Source organism: Taeniopygia guttata, chromosome 1 (genome assembly GCF_048771995.1).
Source record: "Taeniopygia guttata chromosome 1, bTaeGut7.mat, whole genome shotgun sequence".
Taxonomy (NCBI): Eukaryota; Metazoa; Chordata; class Aves; order Passeriformes; family Estrildidae; genus Taeniopygia; species Taeniopygia guttata.
Genome location: NC_133024.1, coordinates 98,653,903 through 98,673,347, shown reverse-complemented (window position 1 = coordinate 98,673,347; position 19,445 = coordinate 98,653,903). Strand labels below are relative to the sequence as shown.

Below are 19,445 nucleotides of genomic sequence, written 5' to 3'. Positions count from 1 at the left end.
ACATACATTAGTGAGTCTGGCAAACACTCTATTTTCTATTTTAATGTTAGGATGAGATTGGTGTTTTGATAGAACTAGCATTACTCTAGAAAATTATATTAGTTGTAATGATTATTCTTCTCTTAATTTATGCCTCTTCTGCACAATTCAGACACCAAACTCTTATTTCTTGTACTCTCTGCATGACTGAAAAATGGAGCAAATTAACCATATTGAAGGACTTTGCAGGCGTAAACAAAATTATTTGTCAATTGAAAAAAAAAGTTAAAGATAAGTAAAGGAAAGTCAGGAATGATAAAAATAGATCTTCACCTGAAGCCAAGGTATAGCATGTAGGTTAAAAGTATTCCAAGATTTCTTTTTTCTCAGAACTTCACTGTAAATGTAGGCACTGCTTTTACAGTAGTAGGGAGCTGGGCTGCACTGGAAGATAGAGCATTTTTTTAATAGTATAAAAGTTGTTTTCATCTTTCACAAACCTGATGTAAGGGGTAAAGAAGAAAAATGTTTTTCATCATTTTAAGAAGAACATAAAGCATAAGCATTGATGACTCATGAGCAATTCCATAACTTGAATCAAGTAAGCAGAAGGCAAAAAAAGGAGAGCCAGCTCTTGACAGAACTCCATTCTGTATTATGTTTATTAGGTAAATGTCACTTTTTTCTCTGTCTGGTTCAGGCAGTTAATGCATTATTCCTTCTCAGAATTTGACAAATCACTCAAGCCTGGTCTACTAGTCTACAGCAATTCAGAATTTGAAAGATGCCCTGGTGTTTTGAATAGACGACTCATGCTTGAATTCATATTCCTGTTATTCAGCCTTGAACCCCCTGATGGTACTGAGGTGTGAGACTGTTTGTCTTGGATTTCACTGGGCATTTTGGAAACTGTGCTCTCTGGCTGACATCCACCAGGAGTACTCAAACCCTCTGACCAGAATCTGGTAATCATTAATGTGCTTTTGCACTAAGGCCCAGGCCCTGCTGGGTCTGTGCTGGGGTGCACTCAGAGAGAGGATAAAGTGACAGTAAGGAAGGCTACCCTGGAGCAAAGGGGAACAGGGTGTGGGGCAGCTTGGTCAGACAGACACTGAGGAACTGGGGAGTCTCAGCTAAGGGAAATCAATGCAGCTCTACCTGATCTGCTGCAAAGAACAGAGATTTTGGTCATTTGCATTAAAAGCTAAAGGCAGATAAATGCAACAACTCTCTGCCAGTGCAGCTGGTGTAAGTTACTGGGATAATTTTGCACTCAGACTCCCTCTGGTCCTTAGATTGATCCAAATAAGTGCAAATAGATCCAAGTAAGTGCAAATGGCCTGCCAGCACTTCATTTTTATTTATATAATGCTTTTGCTTCACTAATCAAGAGGTTTAACTTTGCCATGATTGTTCATAAAAATGCTCTTTTCTCCAGTCATAGATGAAGAATGGCAAAAGACTCAGTGTGTGCCAAGGGAAACCTGTGTGGAAGTTGCCAAAGAGCTGGGTACAACAACCAACAAATTTTTCAAGCCTCCCTGTGTGAACGTGTTCAGATGTGGAGGCTGCTGCAACGAGGAGAGTCTCAGCTGCATGAATACAAGTACAACTTACGTGTCGAAAACGGTAAATGAGGCTGTTCATCTGTTTTCTTTTTACCCTGGCTCACCAAAAAGGGAGGGGAAGGAGGATGTTTGGTTTCTGAGATCCTGTTATGAAAGATCTGTCTCCACTATCATAACAAACAGAAGAATTAATTTTTTATCCATGTGGAGTGAACGCAGGAGTGTGCAATAGCATTTTACGTTCATGTTGCATTATTAAAAATTGTTTATATATGTGCAGAGATGGAAAATTAGGTCCTGAGAAAGTGACTGCAGGCTCATGATAATCAGAAGTTAGAACCTTCTTTAAAATATTGTTACTTGGACTGGGGACTCCTTGAGAGCATTGTCTCCTAGGAATCCTCTGTATCCAATGTTTAACCCCAGGAAATTTTGTTGTGTTGGGCTGCTGTATTTCAACATTATCATCTGTGCCAAGAGGCCTGGCTAACAATTTTGGATGTGTAATTTTGCAAGCCAAAAAAAGAGACATATTCATCAGGAGAGACCAGATGCTCTTAATAAGCATGCCCCAGGATCTGAATGCTCCAAATCACACACGTCTTAGGGAAAGAAAGGCATAAACCAGTCATCAATTACTAAATAGGTGCAACAGGCGATACCCAAGTTTCAATGACCAGTCCCAAAAACTGAGCATAGAGTAGTCAGACAGCTTTTTTTCTGTAGATTCCCACTAGAGGCTATGTGCAGAGATATCTTGCTCCAGTGGGTGACTGAGCAGAGCTCCAGGTTTAGTATTTTCAGTCCACTCTGTGGAAGAAACCATCCATTGTTCATCAGCAGTCTGGTCTATGCACCCGTGCCCATGGGAGGGGGTAAGGGGTTGGAACTGATCTTTAAGGTCCCTTCCAACCAGCCTTTCTATGATTCTATGATTCATACCCACAGATGAAGCACAGGACACTCTTTGATAAACCTTTTTCTTGTGCATTTCTATTTCACTTGGCATAATAAATGAAACTCTACTTGTGAAAAAAAAAAAACCTTTTCTTTAAATCATAATAAAGATCAAGGGCAATTGTTTCAAAAAGAAAATTGAAGCCCTTATGGGGAACAGGTCCAGTTCACTTCTGTATTTATTTTGTGTTTGCTGGAATGTAATTCCACTGTGTCTGGTTGTACTGGAATATAGCTGGAGTAAAATAAATCAGGGCCTGTCCTTCTTGCGTCAATGCTCATTAGTTGCTTTCATTCCACACCAGAAGGAGAAAGCTGTTATGAGCTGATGGCCACACACAAAACACATCTGATCAGCTCAGGGAGCTAGGTCAGGCTAAGAAGTATTTGTTTATTTTTGTGGTTTTTGAGCAGCAGTTCATAAGTTTGTTGAAAAACTGCAATTTTGCAGAGTGTAACATTCCTTTAGCATCCTTCAAAATAATCATTCCCTCAAAAGTCCCCAGGTAAGTTCCATTTCTGGATACACCACCATTACTTCAGATTTATTCACCTAATGGAATTATTTTCATATTCCCATATTCCCATATTAGTGAGAGGATTTTTTCCCTTGGTATAAAATATTGACTGGAGGTTATTGATGCCACCTGAAGTTAGACACTGCAACATGCAAGTTTTAATGCCTAAGCAGTCTGCTTAGGAATACTCAGCCCCTGCAGGTGGATGCAGCTTTAAGCCGAGACATGCTGGCACACCAAGACATGCTCAATGCTTTGATTTCCATGGGAAGGAAGCTGGTTTGAGAGGCAGAGGGGGTATGGATCCCTTCAGCAGATCCTACACCTAGCTGCCCAAGGAACCAGAGCCTCCTCAGGCCTACTCAGAGCTCACTCAACAATCTGGATGCGCTGAAAGCAGGCTGCTTTTCTCCTCAAGCTCCTGCTGTATCAACAGAGAGACATTTCCAGGATAATTCCCTGCAGAAACCCAGCTGAAGTGAACTTTCCTCTATTTACTCCTGTTTCTTCCCTCTCTGAGGAGGCTGTGGGGGTTAGGTTAGGTCCCTAAAGATGCATACTGTGATTATACCCAAGGACAGTTAAGTAGCTGTCTCTGTAAGTAGTAGAGACTCATCTGATGGCACAACCAAAAACAAAGTTCTCAACACCTACCTCTTTCCCATTTGCCCCTAGCATCCAAAATAGGTTTTTGTGTTTGCTTGCAAATAATTTTGAGTAGTCTTGGGTGTTTAATAGTTGTAATACAACACTAGAATGCCCATTTTGGCACGTCCCTACCTTGATGGGCATTGCTTACTCTTCAAAACCCTCAGTGCACTTCTGCTCATTTATATTTTTGGTAACTATCTCTAGATAAGAGCAAGGGTGGGAGAAGTGGTGGAAAGGAATACAAGATTTTTCTTTAAAATGGTAATTATTAATAACTATTAACTGTAGAATGGAAACTGAAAAATAAATGCTCTTTGTGCCATCTAGCTCTTTGAAATCTCGGTTCCCTTGACAAGTGTTCCTGAGCCTGTGCCCATCAAAATTGCCAATCACACAGCCTGTAAGTGTACATCAAACACCCAGCGCCACCAGTACACCATCATACGAAGATCTGTCCAGTACCCAGAAGAAGATGGGTAAGTTCCCTCATTTGCAAACTTCTAGACATTGAATTTTTTTTGTCCTGATTTGCATGTTATAATGGTTTATTCTCTTTCTGTTATCCCAACAGTTTTTCTGAATAATTTGGTTATCACTCAGCCTTAGAAAGTTCACCCAAACCGTGTGAATTTTAAGTGAATGGTCATCAGAATCCAACAAACTGTAGGCTAGTTTAGCAGCTTATGGAGTCACTAAGATATTTAGGTTCTTTAGCAGGGACTCAAAGTGCTCCTATTGGCACTATGTTCCACTGCAGCTATTTGAGAATATGTGCATAGATGATTTCAGCCTGGCACAGTAACTCTGCTTGTGCATTATTTAGCCAGTGCACACTGAGTTCTGTGCTCAGGCTAAAGCCCTCTGTCATACTTTATGGCACCTTGGGTCAGAAGCAATGTGAATCTTGGCTTTTCACTTTTTGATCCAGTCTTGGTTTGCATCTATCAGGCTTATGGATGGGAGAAAAGTCACTTCACATCTCACTCCAAAATGTGGCATAACATACTAGTACTCCTGGTAAAGAAAGGCTACATAAATTAAACAAAGGCTCTAGAAAATGAAATAGCTTGCATGACTCACTGGAAGTCAGCTCAAAAATCTCTGTCAAGCCCTAAATTCAGCTTATCCCCATCACTGCCCTTCAGTTGGACATGGGGTGGTGAGAGGCATCATTTCAGCAAAATGTCACTCCAGCCCTCCCTCAGCCTGCTGGCCACTCTGAATCTTCTTTCTTGACAAATACAGAAGAACCTCAGTCTTTTTTCAGTTTGTGAGTTTCCTTCTCAGAGCAAAGGGCCTGAAAGTCAATCTGTTCCTCTGACACTGAAATAGTCCCCTGGGCATCCATGAGCATGGGCAAATTAAACTGGAACTGAACCTTCTGGCAGCAAGGCAAAATTCAGTAAAGTCACACAACATGAATGCTGCAGGACAAAGACCACCCTGCCTGGGGTAAAGCTGTTTTATAGAGAAAAGTGGAGCAGAAAAACTGTAGCTTTTTCCTAAGCCAGAGAGCTCCCTACTGTCATCAGAACCAGCCAGACCCCTTTCTTTCTTTTTGCAGCAATAATGCACACAGGTGCCAGGCCTTCATGTGGGATGGATGGCAGACCCAGCACACCAGCAGCTCATTTTGCCAAATGCCTACTCCGATGCTCCTAAATATTTTTTTAATTCCTCTCTCAATTTCTCTTTCTTCTAGATGCCCCTTTACCAATAAATTTTGCCATAATGGATGGATTTGGGATAGTGACAAATGTGAATGTGTTATAGACACACAGCACTCCAACAGACGAGAAGGTAAAGATGGAATGACAAAGAGACACTTTTGCATACTATCTCCAAGCTCTCTGTCTCTCATTCTGGTCTTCTCCTCACTTTTTTTTTTACATTAAGAGAGTTAAAGTTGTTATTCCATATCCCTAGATAGACCTGGATTATGGTTTGGAAACTTACCTGAAAATAAACACACATATGCTCATGTTTTTTTGCTTGGATGTTTTAGTCTCTCTGTATCAGCAATCTGAGCAGGACATAGGAAAGTGTTTGGAAGATTTTGTGAAGTAGGCACCCTGTACAAATTTTTAATTCACATGCACCTTAAATTGTATGATTGGCATTAGGGAAACATAACTGTAGAAAAAAATACCCTAGAATACATTGCATGGGGCAGGTACTAATTTATTTTTTAATTTTATTTTTAGTTCTTAATAAAATAATTAATAAGCAATAAGATAGACAAAACCAGGCCTGCATGTTAGCTGTAGTCAGTGCAAAAAAGTATATGACCTTTCAAAATATTTCAGTATTTTTAATGGTAATCTTAAGTAATTTAGCAATCTTTCAAACTGATATACCCTACATATGCAGGAGCATGTATGTATACTTCTTCAGAACTGTGGAAGGAAATGGAAAAGGATAAAAAATGTAGAAGAATAGCAACTGCCTTTTATTCTCTGCTTCTGTAAAATTTTAATTTCTCAAAGAAAATTGCAGGAAATATTCTGGGTGGTGATTTTGCAAGTCTAAACATATTTACTAACAATAAATACTAAGAGAAATAAAATTTTCTCCAAGTCCTGTGTAAGGTTTTTAAAAATTGTTTTTCTCAGGAAATTGTATTGGTCAAAATAACATGATCATAGCACTAGAGGAAACAGAGAAGGAAACCATGCCTTTGTGCTTTAAGCTACATTCAGCAAGAGAAAGAATAAACCATTCAAGAAAACAATACATCTGGCGAGCAATTCCTAGACTAGCAAACTAAAATAAAGCTGAAAAACCTCATAAACTGGTCTACTGATTGCAGTCTCCTAATGTTAATAAGCAAGAAATAATTTGCATAGTAGTTTCACTCTGACTATCAGGTTAGGCAGTCAAACAAAAGTTAGACTTTTCTGTCCAAAAAAAGATTAGTACTCTGTTTTAGACTGAGTCTGAAGGACTGAGAATAGCCAGAGCCCTCCTACCTCAGAGTCTTTTGAAAAGTCAGCTTGGAGCATTAAAATCTGTGGCTTGTGTAATTATGGCCTTTGTTGACATAGACTCAATACTTCCTCAGAAGAAATATCATTCTCTGAAGTACATTGTGTTTGGCAAGTGGCTGGGACAAAATAACTTTAAATCTGTCTTTGATGTTGAAACAAAGTGAGATTGAAACACTCAACACTACTTCACACATGCCAAGCTATATCACCCCAAGGAAAGGGTTTGTCTTCCAAGAATTTTGGGCAGACTCCTTCCTTACTTTCAATAGGCCTTAGGTTTTATTCTGTTGAGATACTGTTTTTTCATCATTGAGTAAATAATAATGAAAGCTTCTTTCAAGTAAGGTGCAAGCCTTGTCTGCCCACTGAGATCAGGGATCAGATGGCAGAGGTGCAGATACATTTCACATTCCATAGGTTATATACAAGAGCTAATTGTAAAGCCACAGGAAATTACCTTCCCAATGACACCTTATATGCCATGACCTTTAACCAGGGATGTGCTGCTTGCATTTTAATAAAGCTTTCACAAAATGTGTTCCCTTTTTGCTAGGATTAGCCTCATATTGTAGTCCAGATGTGCATTTTCAGGGAAGATATTAGACAGTGAGTTCCCTTTGCTGTTTTGGCTTTTTTTTCTGAAACAAAGTATTTTCTTTCATCTTTGACAAATATGAATGTTATGAATGTGCTCCTTGTTCAAGTGCTAGGCCAGTTTGCCCCTAATAGACATAGTATTACTGCTTAAAAATTTCTGCAGTGACTGTATAGTGAAGTACACATGTGGCGGGTGTGGCACTTCGCATGGATGTGCCTTTTTGTCACGGGTGCAGACTAAATCCTTTTTGAAATTATCTTTTTAAAACTTGCTGTCCAGTAAATATTTGTGCATTCCAAAACATAAAAGTAGGCTCTTGCAATATACATGTCCCATTTTTTTTTTTTTTTTTTTTTTTGTGCTAAGTTCAACCCACAAGAAATAGCGGTATTAGAATAAAGTGAAATCAGCACAATCCTCTCAAGTCCTTTTCTGCACAGGAAGTTGCAACAGAAGTTGTGAAGTCTAGAATCTATCAGAAAGTACATGTGTGAGTCCTAATGAATATAGAACATATAGAGTCTCTTCAAAAGCAGAATTTAGTCATGTAAAGCTTACTGCAAAAATATATATGTGCTATTGCAGGACTCCCTCCTCTTGCTGAGCTGGCTATGTGTGGACAACATATGGAATTTGATGAAGAAAACTGTGAATGCATCTGTAGACATAAGTGTCCCACAGATTTCTTTCAAAGTAAAGAGAACTGCAGCTGCTATTTGTGTAGGGAGAGCCAGGAGAGCTGTGCTCTAAAACACAAGATATTTCATGCTGAAACCTGCAGGTAAGTGATCCTTGCTATTCAGTGTCTACATTGCAAGAGCTGAATTAGAGGTGCAAGTACTTAATTGGCTGGGAGGTCCACTTGGGATAAAATACCTTGCTGAAGCTAGGGATATAATAATAATAATAATAATAATAATAATAATAATAATAATAATAATAATAATAATAATAATAATAATGATGATACCATATAAAAGGAATCTAAGGTTTCTTTGTATTTTTAAGAAATTTGGATAAGGCCGCTATTCAAGTGTCAATACTTACTACCTTTTTTTTTTTTTTTGCTAATCTTTAGGGAATGATGATTAAAACTGTACTACAGCTGGTGTTAGTTTTTGCAATGAGATACGGAGTCTTGTAGGTAGGCAGAACCCATCCTGTGCCAGCTGTTCTCTGTGCCAGCTGAAGGCAATCTCATGGATGGTTAGGGACAAAGGCTCCCTAAATTTGCACACAGAGCACACGGCACATTCCTTATCCAGTTTGTCCTCAGAATGAGTAATTTTCTAAACCTAATGCAATTTTGTAGACATATAAATCTACTCAACCAGCTCTGATCCCACCGAGAAGCAGGAAAATTGTTCTGGGGCTACTATACTCCATGAATTTCCCTAATCTGTTTGTATTATTAGTTTTGAGGTTTCAGTGTCAAATCTCAGATAGAAAATGCCCTCATGGATAAGTTAATTTTAATTTTTCAGAAAGCTTTGATCCTGTGTAGAGACCCAGGAGCATGCAGTAGCTTAGTCTTGAAGTTTATGTAAGGATAGTCAGCATCCAGTTTCCCTGGGCACCTTAGCAGAGCTGTAGCTCACTGAGTGGTCACCCACAGGGTCCACTCCCAGTGGCTTCATAGATTCATTCACAGGGAAGATGCTGTGGAAGAATTAACATTTGCATCTTCAGGTTCGGCTTTGAAAACAAAAACAAACACAAAATAGTTGGCAAGTATAAAAATAGCTAAAAGAGCAGAGCTAAAAATGAGCATGAAGGAATTGGTTATTTATATGTTTCAGACAGGTGGGAGGGGAGCAATGTAATAATCTGTTTACATGGATTTGGCATCTAGAAATTCCTGTAATCTGGATGCAGGACCTCAGTGCCAGATTTCCATGCAGTATTTCTGGAGGATCAAAGCTGAATCATGAAGTGAGATCAGCTACTTTGCAGAGTCCAAGGGCGGCAGTATCCAGTGCTAACCCTCAGGACTTCGCTGGTCTCAAGAAAGGAAAGTATCACTTAAGTTGTGAATCTGGACAAACGGACCACTGCAAGACATGTTGCTGTAGTCAGAAACTGTGAGGCAGTAAATTCTTGTCTCCCTGTGCTGTAGAATGTCAACACTTTCCCAAACAGTGTGTAGGGAGCATTGCAGTGTTCAATGATGAAAAGGTTGAGAAATGTGACAGTGAAGAATTTTCATATTAAAATGCTTTTCTCTTTTGTGTTCTTTCTCCTTTATCAAACAGTTGTGAAGACAGATGTCCATCCCAACCCAGAACATGCCCAACTGCCAAACCAGTGTGTTCCAGGCATTGTCGTTGTCCAAAAGAGAAGAGAGGTTCTCATGGGTCCCAAAGCAGAGAAACTCCTTGACTGAGCTTCCCCTTTTCTTTGAAAATCCATTGCTTCGCAAAGTAGCTGTCACTGACTTTCAAACAATAGTAAACACGAACATCTTCCACATTAATAGCAGAAGAATTAATACAGTCTGCATTTATTTATTAGAGTAATCACTAACTGCAAGTGAATCCTCTGGGACATGGGTAATTTTTCTCTAAGAGGTAACAACAGCTGATGAATTTCTAACTGCATGGAAGAAAGATTGGAAAGTACCAGTTCAATGTTACATTATGGAAGATGAAACTGTGTATTGGAAATAGAGTCACAGTCTCCAGCCAGTCATTCAGAAATTGAGACTTGATAATCTTAGCCTCTGAATCCTTAGCTAATGCAGCTCCTGGGTAAAACTTTCTTCAGAAATTCAGTGTACAGGATTTGGCTTCTAATAGGTTCAGCACTGAGTTATTTGATCTACTGTTCAGCTTTGATTATCATTTTGTGTTTATTGTACAACTACTGTCAGATGTACCATATTTAAGTGTATATAAGAAAATAAATACATCAGTTATTCAAGTGGATTCGATTTTTCTCTGTTATTTTAAAACTCTGACCAACAAAAAGAAATTAAGAAAAACCCCAAAAGCCATTTCAAGTACAGTTTTCTTACATTTGTTCCACAGGGACTGGCTCCTGCCCAAACCCAGGTCGAAACAAGGTCACTTGACCCAACAGTTTCAGTAAAAAAAGAAGCTTTTTTTCCCAGGTCTGTCTGACAGCTTGTGTGATTTATTTGTTCCTGGTGTAGTGTGTTAATCTTTCTAAGGGGATAACAGCACACTAGTACTAACTCTTCAGTAAGTTTTCCTCTTAGTCTACCACACAATGAAAATGTCTCCTTTGCACTGAAATTCCTCTCCCCAGTGTGAGGCCTGATTAACAGTGCTTTAACCAGATCAGAAAAGGGCAGTTTTATTTTCTAAGCCACTGAAGTCTGGCGTGAGTTAGTCCAGAGAAAATATTATGAGCAATAATCCTGAACTGGAAGTGATAGTCTTGACATCTGTATGATTTTTTCCCAGTTACTGAAGTCTCCAATTCAACACTGCACTGTGAACAAAGGGAATAGAGTATATGAAACAAATGCTACAGAGATGTAACGTTTGACACAATACAGGGAACAGGAAATGGATTTCTGATGTGCAACTAAGATTTTTATTATTATTCATACAAGAAAAATAGATTGCTTTATAATAAAATTAGAGCCAAATCCTGTGAGATTGATTGAATGGCTGGACAAAGCACCAAAAAATTAACCATGCCGTAGTCTCAGTAAGGCATTTAGGATTTGATCCTGAGTGTTGGGAGCGTTTCCTAAGCCAGTTGGGACCTAGGTCTGGCAAACATAGCTGCAGGCTGTTTGTGCTCTCTGTTCAGTGAGCTGGCCTGAGATCCTCTGACCGAGCAGCACAGTCTGACCTGTGAGCATCCTGGTGGAGCCCCTGCAGCAGGGTTACCCTGGGCTGCACTGGGCTCCTGCCTGTGGGTGCTCCTCCAGAGAGAAGGACACATCCCACCAGCATGAACTCTGCACAGACAAGAAAGGTAAGGTGATCCCAGTGCAACACCAGGTGAAGCAGCCTGGCAGCACAAGCACACCCTTACATCTCTCCTGCTCCTCCAAGAGGCTCTAAATTCAAACATCTGTGTGATGGTGAGATCCCTGAGCTCCACAGGGGAGTGAAAGAAGTGAAAGGAGTGAGTGAACTTCCCCATCACTTCTCCTTTATTTCATCTGGGGGCACCCTGACCAAATGGCTGTGTTGCCAATAAGTTGCACCTGTAGCACACTCCTCAGAAAGCCAGGGAGCTGCAGTGGCAAACCTGACACTTAACTGATAGCACCAGAGGCATATGGAGTAAAAATACACCTTTATGTGAAACCACACAAAAGTATTTGTAAAGCTAAATTCTGTGAAAAGAAAACAAGCTTTTACATTTCCTAGCTTATCCTGGAGTATAGCAACTGGACTGCTGTATTAATTACATCTGTGTCTTGTCAGTGTTGATCTGTAGAGGCTTTCTTGGTTTCCTGTCCAGACCAGTGAATATATTAACTTCATTTTTCAGAATGGAATGCTCTTGCCAGAGAGACAAGTAAGTCTGCTTCAACCCCAGAAAGCTCTTAGATCAAGCAGTCACTGAGGGGCTAAAAACCATGTTCCAAAGCTTTTCTTACAGAGATAGAGAGGGATTTCAACATGAACCACCTAACCTCCAAGAGATTACATAGGCCATTAGAATACCTAGGCTGGAAAGGTACCATCACTGACCACCACTGTGAACCCTGCTCTGAGCTTTTCACATTTCCCCATTCCACTGAAAAAAGAGACCAGTGCCTGGATGTCCAATGCAGAACTGAATATCCCAGTGTGATAGAGTGAGATGAGATCTTGCTATATCCATAGGCCTCTTTCAGACCAAGCCTCTGCCTGAGTTTAACCTTTAACCTCAAACTTTTGCTCTTAAATCTTGTGGATCACTTTGTTAAACACTTAGGCAAATATTTTTGATAGTGTTGTGGTTTAATCCCACCTGGTAACTAAGTACCCCACGACTCACTTTCCCTACCACCAGCCTAGTGGGAACATTTGGAAAAAAAAAGTAAACCTAATGGGTTAAGGTAAGAATAATTTGATAATTGAAACAAAATTAAATATAGCAGCTACAACAACAATAACAATGCTGCTAAGTTGTAATGGAAAGGGGAGAAAGAGGAATAAAACCCAAGAAACACAAATGATATACAACAGAATTGCTCAGCACCCACTGACCAATGCCCAGTCCATCCCAGCAGTGATGGGACTCCCCTTCCCTAACTCCCCCAGGTAATATACTGGGCAGGATATTCTATGGAATGGGATATCACTTTGGCCTGTTGAGGTCAGCCATCCTGGCTGTGCTTCCTTACAGCTTCTTGTGCATCTGCTCTCTGTCAGAGCATGGGAAATTTAAAAGCACTACTTAGCAATAGCCAAAACACCAGTGTGCTATCAATATTATTCTCATACTAAAACAAGACACAGCACTGTACCAGCTACTCAGAAGAAAGTTAACTCTATCCCAGCCCAAACCAGGATAGATATAGACATGCTCAAACAACAGAGAATGTGTGATCATCAAAAACACACCTGGAGATCAATGTAAAATGCAGTGTTATTTTCACTGAATTTACCCCCCTACAGATTCTTCTACCTGTGAGGGATTTCTGTTTTGCAGAAGCAATGTGCCTGAAAGCTTGTGGGTTAAGAGTGGTTCTTAGGCTTACTGTGGAGACAGAAAAGGAAACTGCTTGTGGTGGCATTCACTAGAAAGCATGACCTAAGCAGCCAACACAAGTTTTCATCCAGTTTATAACTTGGATTCTCCTTAGGGGTTCTCAGCCCTAGTTTCTAGAAGCATCATGAATGTACTTCTGCATGCTTCAAGCAGTATTGTCATCTCTAGTACAACCTACAGGCATCTTGCAGCCTATTTCTTTTACAATAAATTCCTACCCTTGCGGATCATCTGCTCCTAAGGCCCTGTGCCAGACTCTATTGTGCTGCTCTTTGCTACCCTGCTCTCCTAATTAGAGCATGTAGTGCATATCTGTAACATTCATTGAAACGCTATGTGGAAAAGCTCAAGAATTAAAGCACAGTGCTGTGAATGACAGTGCTGTGTGATGGTCTTCACTGCCACAGCCCCAAGAATATTTGGATGCCACTAACTCTATGGTGTAGCCATAAATCCTCTATGTGGAAGACCAGGACTAAAAGGAGGCTCTGGGTGAAGATGCAGATAATTAGATTTTGGTGAATATCTATAAAAGTTCAATGCTATTTTGTTGGTGAAATCCTGGATTTTCCATTGAAGAATATTCAACAAACTTTAAAATATAAATGCTTTATGTTATTTTTCATATTGATACATCAGACTGACTTATAATTAGGATATTTAATATAACAATTCAGAAGAAATAAATGAGGTATGTAAAATTCATGGCAGATCTGTTTTTTGACTGATGTCATTAACTCTTAACCTGTGACTAAATGACCTTCAGAGAGAGAAGGTTATTGAGCAATGGAATGTTCTCTTTGAAGTTTGAAAGGCCTTTTATTACTATGTTCAGCATGACTTGCTGTTTAGGCATATGGACATGATTTACAGATTTCATAGGGAGAATAATAGTGCTAAAAATTCCTGTTGCAGTGTGTCTTAATTTTTATATAGTGAGGGATGTCTTTAATGTGATATTTGTGCTATGTATGTAGTAGGAATGACAGTACTTAAGTAATAATTTTTAATTCAAAATAAACATACATGATGTTTCTCAAACCATCCGTTTTTATTAGTTAGCTTCTACTTATATGTGTTTTCTTCAGAAAGGGAACAAGGAAAAATATTAATCAGAAAAATAGCTAAATATGCACACTGCTTGAAAAAGTCAGGAATTATTTATTTACTCGCAAAAACCATACTTCCAGAAGAACAGAGGTACGTGTGATCTTACCAAATGCTGGTGACATGGAAAAAATTCAAGCATGTCCTGAAAGCACTACTCTCATTTACTTCAAAAGCTACCACAGGTCACATGCGGTGACATTGCTCATAGCAAGAATTATTCATTGGAGGGTTGACAGAGCACATATAAATCCTGTCATACTCATATGCACTGCAAACATATAAATCTGTATGAATCCTTCGGGCATCAACTCCAGCTGACTCATAAGGTCCCTTCCTGTATTCCAGCGAAAACAAATGTGAATCTGCTTAGGTTTATTTTTTGTTTTCTTGTACCACTGCAAGTCAGGATTTATGTGATCAAAGTTATTTTGCTTTACAGTAGTGTAAAAAAAAGGAAAGGAAAATCTTGAGAACCCAGAACTGAATCTGAGGACGCTCCTTCAGCTGCCTGTTTCCTTTGTATTTTCTAAATAACTGGTAAATGCATTTCAACTTTAAAATACCAAAGAGGTTGTCATCTTCCAGTTCTGGACTTGTGGAGTGAATTGTTCTTTCTGCAAGGAATTACAAGGTGGATACCAGGCCAAGTAAATCTATGTTCTCATTTATTAAAGTCTACATTAAAAGAAATAAACAAGCAGTGGTTATAAGTGATGTACTGCCATTCATTTTATTTATCGAACTCCTACATCAGCAGATACTTAAAAACCTCACAAAAAACTTTTAACTCAGGGATAAAAAATCTGTTTCAAATTAACATAAAAGGAAAGTGCTCCTTAGGCCAATAAAACAAAATGAGTACACAAAATGATGTGTCAGGGTTTGGTCTGCATTTTGACTTCAAGGCCATTAACACTCCTCTTTGTTTCCACTTTTATCATACTTTACACTACTCAATGTGAAAGGTCATTCCAGGCTGAGAGCAGTCAGTGGAGGATCCATAATTTAACGTGAACTGTTTCCTCTCTTAAATATCTAAAGGTACTTTTAAAATGTTTATGGTTGAATAATCAACTAATTATAGTCTGCATTTGTATATGCTATAGATTTAAAAATACAACAGTAGTTTTATTACAAAAAATATCTAGCTATGGAGTGTGATTACAAATTAAGTGCCAAAAAAATAAGGTGACAAAGTAGGAAGCATTTCACTTTGCCTTTTGCCCCACTTTCTTATGTTAAGTGGTATTTTTAATTGGTGAAGACTATCTCTCATGTGTGGCTTAGGATCACAGGTCCAGCTGAAAAGGGAATGCAAGATACCCAGACTAACCCATCAGTTTCTGTTAGGTGACTCATTGGCATTTATCCAAAATTTTTCCCTGACCCCAGATCCCACTGTTTATGCACACTCATGTGCGTCCTTTGATCTTTTTCTTGGGAAAGTATATCTTAATTCCTATTAATGGACTAACTTTTCAGAATTGTGCTTAAACATTCAAATACAGTTGCACAGTGGTTATTTTGATTCAGTCCTCTGAATAAAATCACCAACACAAGTGACGAAACACAAGGAAGAGCTTAACACATCCACAAGAGCTGTGCAATGCTTATCAATATTGTCTTTGCAATAAACATCAATATTTTCCTGTAGCTGAGTTATGAAGGTGTATCATGAAAATCCCTTGAAAGCCATCCAGTCTCTCTGTTCCTCCATTTCCCTATGCATCCCATTTTTAATCTACCCACAGTTCACTCCTAAAAGTTTTCAGAGCTAAGGATGCCTACACTTCTCTACCTGTCCCCTGGAGTACAGTCACCTTTCACCTTGCCCTGCTCCACATCAATTAAATTTAACTCAGAGCAGCACCTTCCAGCCCCATAAAGCTTGAACTCTGTGGCTTCTGCTTCACACCTTGAGAATGGTTTGCATGCTTCTCTGAGTCTTCTCAATTCTAACAATCAAATAAAAATTACTTATTCCTCCATAGACCTTACCTTGTTTTTATTTCTAGATATTCAAGGCTACAGTAATAGTATCAATTTAAAGAAACCCTTATCTCATTTAATGGATTTTAAAGTAAAATTGAAGTTAATTATTCTTGCCTTACAGTTTAAATTTGGATTCAAAGTATCAATATAGAGTTAATTATAGTATCAATATATAAACTACAGATAGTTCATGCTTCTTTTTTATAAGAAACTCAGTTTCCTTTAAATTCAAACTGTAGAATGCAGACAGGTACTACTCGATTTGGTATAATGACTACAGAGAACAATGCTAAAAATGTTCTGGAGCATTTGTGGGTAGGGGCATTAGTAGTAGGAAATAAAACATACCAGGTTAAGGTTCTCTAGCTTTGCACAGAGATATTTTGCAGCACCTCAAAGACGAACACATTTTAAGTTTCCAATAGCTCCATCTACTGTTGTCACTGCACCTTTTTTTCTCTTCCACCAACACACTCAACTTTCAGTTAAACCCATTTTAAAGCTGAAACCCACCCAACAGCTCTGCCACTCCAGTTTCTGCCAACTCATAGAACTCTACATAAATTGGCAAGAGATTTTAAGACTCTGTCAAGTACAATTGTAAAGATACAAACAAAAGACCTCTAGGAGAGGCTTTCTCTTCTACCACAGATGATACTTCAGTATTAAAGTACTCTGATGTGGCCCCAAGGCTGCAAAAGCAGAAACAAATCTGCAGCTAAATAGACAGTAAAATATTGTAAAGCTGACAAAAAAAAAAAAATGCTGTGGCTTCATAACTGACACCAGGCCTACGTGTTACTGTAAATCACTTGATCTAAATCAGACACAGGCAGAACTATATTTCTGTCAAATTAGTTCGATGGCTTGTTAAAGAGTTGATAGTAGTGGTATGCTGGCTGAAGGACAGAAATCCCCTGGGTTTGCCAGTACAAAACCAACTTCTGACAGACTTAAAATGTCAGGATAAGCACAGACACCACTTTGCATTGTGGGCTCAGGAATCTTTTTCTGCCCAATTTGATGAGTACTTAAGCTGGAACTTCTGGGAAGGCAGAAGACAGGCACCATCCAGGTTTGTTTGCCATGACTGCTCCTGCTAGGGACCAGGAAGGAGCAGAGACCAAGGGTCCAGGAACTGCAATGGATCCTGCATGGCAGTGGTGAATGACTCACTGGCAGGCGGTGTAAAATAGAATTCTTCTCAGAGATTCTCAGTATTCTCAGGATTACTGAGAATACTGCAAATGCACTGCCAACAGCTGTCCTGTCCTGTGTCCTGCTGAGAGATGTAAGTTTGTTAGCCCAGAGGACTGGAAGCTACTCCTGGTGTATATCCTTTGACTGCTCCCGAGCCCTCATGCTCTTCTTCACCTTCACTGACCTGATTTGACAGGGAAGGGAATGCTTTGGGCACTGGGATGGAAGAGCACTGTAACATGCAGAGGATGCCCAAGTGATTGAGACCTCAGGGCATGCATGAGAGGCACACAGATCACACACATGTGAGAGCTTACACACACAGCCTTCAGCCCTGCCAATCAACTTCTCCCTTCTGCTAGCAAATTCATGTCGCACAGATCAATTCCAAACTGCTTGGAAGGGAGAAGTGTCTGTAAAATGGAAAACCAACTTATTTTCTGGCATCTAAGAAAGAAATCTGGCTTCAGGAAAAGAAGTCCTTTCTCCGGTTTGAGTTTAGTGGTAATTTCCTTCACAGACAGCACTGTGGTTTGTTAAGCTTTCAACTTGAAACCTGTATTTTAGAAGTACATTAACATGTAATTTCAGCAAGCTTCTGTGGGATTCCATGAATAGGAAAAACCCAGGTGCTTGAATGAGAAAACCATGATTTTTCCTGGCTGCTCCAGCCAGGTAATAAGATTGGCTGTATGTGGTAGAAACCAGGCAAAACCAACTTTTCTATGGTATTATGGAACCTATTAGATCCTGTTGCTATTTCCTAGCAGCAAAAAACAACTGCTGAGGGAGGCACTCACTCCCTCTATGCAGGAAACTTAGAAGTGACAGGCTCTTCAGCCTTACCCTGTAAAAGTAAACTAAATGGAAGGACAATTAGTCCTCTTTCTTCAGAGAAAGAATTCCAAATCCTGCTTTCCTCTTTGTTCTGGAGCCTATTTAATTCCAGCAGGATCAAAAACTGCAAACACTGTCATTTCTTGAGCAAGGTGTTGGGCTGTCTCTGGCTGTCCTGCTTGGTTTCACTAACCAGTCTCTGTTTATGATACATCTACAGGCCACAGTTCTCCATTCAGCAGTACTATTTTTCACTCATGTACTTAATTTGTGGTTTCCAACAGTTTCTGCTTTCCTGGATCATGAAAAGGAAATGTCCTTCACTTCAAGCCAGTTGTGCAGTCTCACACCACTGTTCAATGTCATAAGATTCCTTTTCTAGAACTGTGGCTCCCTTGTCATGGCATCAGGCTCTAGAGCAGCACTGCTTCACAGCTCTTTTGTGAAGTACTCTGTGAAGAACTGATAGCTTGTTTTTGTCAATTACTATTGTTTTTAATAATAAATGTGCATGCTTTAGGCTTATTGAGTTTAAATAAATGCATTAATTTTATACACCAGCTTAGCCACTTCACCAAATAGTGATAGTCTTTGCCCCATAAAGACAGGGAATAAGAGCAATGTCATGCAACAGGCTGGGGGATAGAGTGGCAAATTCAGCCTGAGAGGAGGCTGAGTGGGAGTTGAAAGTGCAGAGTACTTGGCAGAGTTTTCCTGTATTCTCAAGAACACTGAAGAGGTCTCCTTGAGGCACGATGACATCTGCTACCTGAACAAAGACACAGGAGTTTTGGAGTGTCCTCCATCTTCTCTCTCCATTAACTCAATTTATGAGATGTTTTAGAGAGCATTCAAGGACCAGGCTTGGAAGTGGCAATTACTCTGCTGTGACAGGTTTTACATCTTTACTCACTACTCTTTATCCTACAGTCTCATTCTGACCTTGTATGTGCTCTAAGTGAGGGACTGAATATATTGAGTGCAGGATTTAGAAAGTAAGAAAATTTGACTCTTTCTTCAGCTGTTGGTCTCTTGAGTATGGACTTCACCTCAGATCAGGACAGGAGAGAGTCTAGATATGACCAGGATCTGTGACCCTTTTATGAATACACAGCACCACAACAAAGTCAGTATAAAGTGAATATTATCCCATCCTTGTGAACCAGCTGTGGAGACAAAATTTGGCAGCACCTTTTTCAACTTGGCAGTGGCAAAGATTCCTTTCAATTAAGGTTTGTCCTAGGCTACTTGGAAGACAAATTGTTCAATTTCTTTTGAACATGTCAACAGGAGAAGGCTGCTGATACAGGGGGATTTACTGGACCTCTGACAGGAATGACATTAAGCTCAACCAGACACATTTAAT

The 19,445-nt window shown here is 39.5% G+C and overlaps 1 protein-coding gene across 1 annotated transcript in view; it reads left to right on the top strand.

Annotated features, from left to right (window-relative positions):
- VEGFD (vascular endothelial growth factor D) overlaps positions 1 to 10,182 on the top strand; it is a 30,738-nt gene extending 20,556 nt beyond the window's left edge. Inside the window, exons 3-7 of the mRNA XM_002197464.7 lie at positions 1,418 to 1,608; positions 4,001 to 4,149; positions 5,376 to 5,473; positions 7,844 to 8,039; positions 9,511 to 10,182. Coding sequence (XP_002197500.2) covers positions 1,418 to 1,608; positions 4,001 to 4,149; positions 5,376 to 5,473; positions 7,844 to 8,039; positions 9,511 to 9,637 — 761 coding nt within the window. The 3' untranslated portion in view covers positions 9,638 to 10,182. The remainder of the gene's footprint in view (positions 1 to 1,417; positions 1,609 to 4,000; positions 4,150 to 5,375; positions 5,474 to 7,843; positions 8,040 to 9,510) is intronic.
- The last annotated feature ends 9,263 nt before the right edge of the window (positions 10,183 to 19,445 follow it).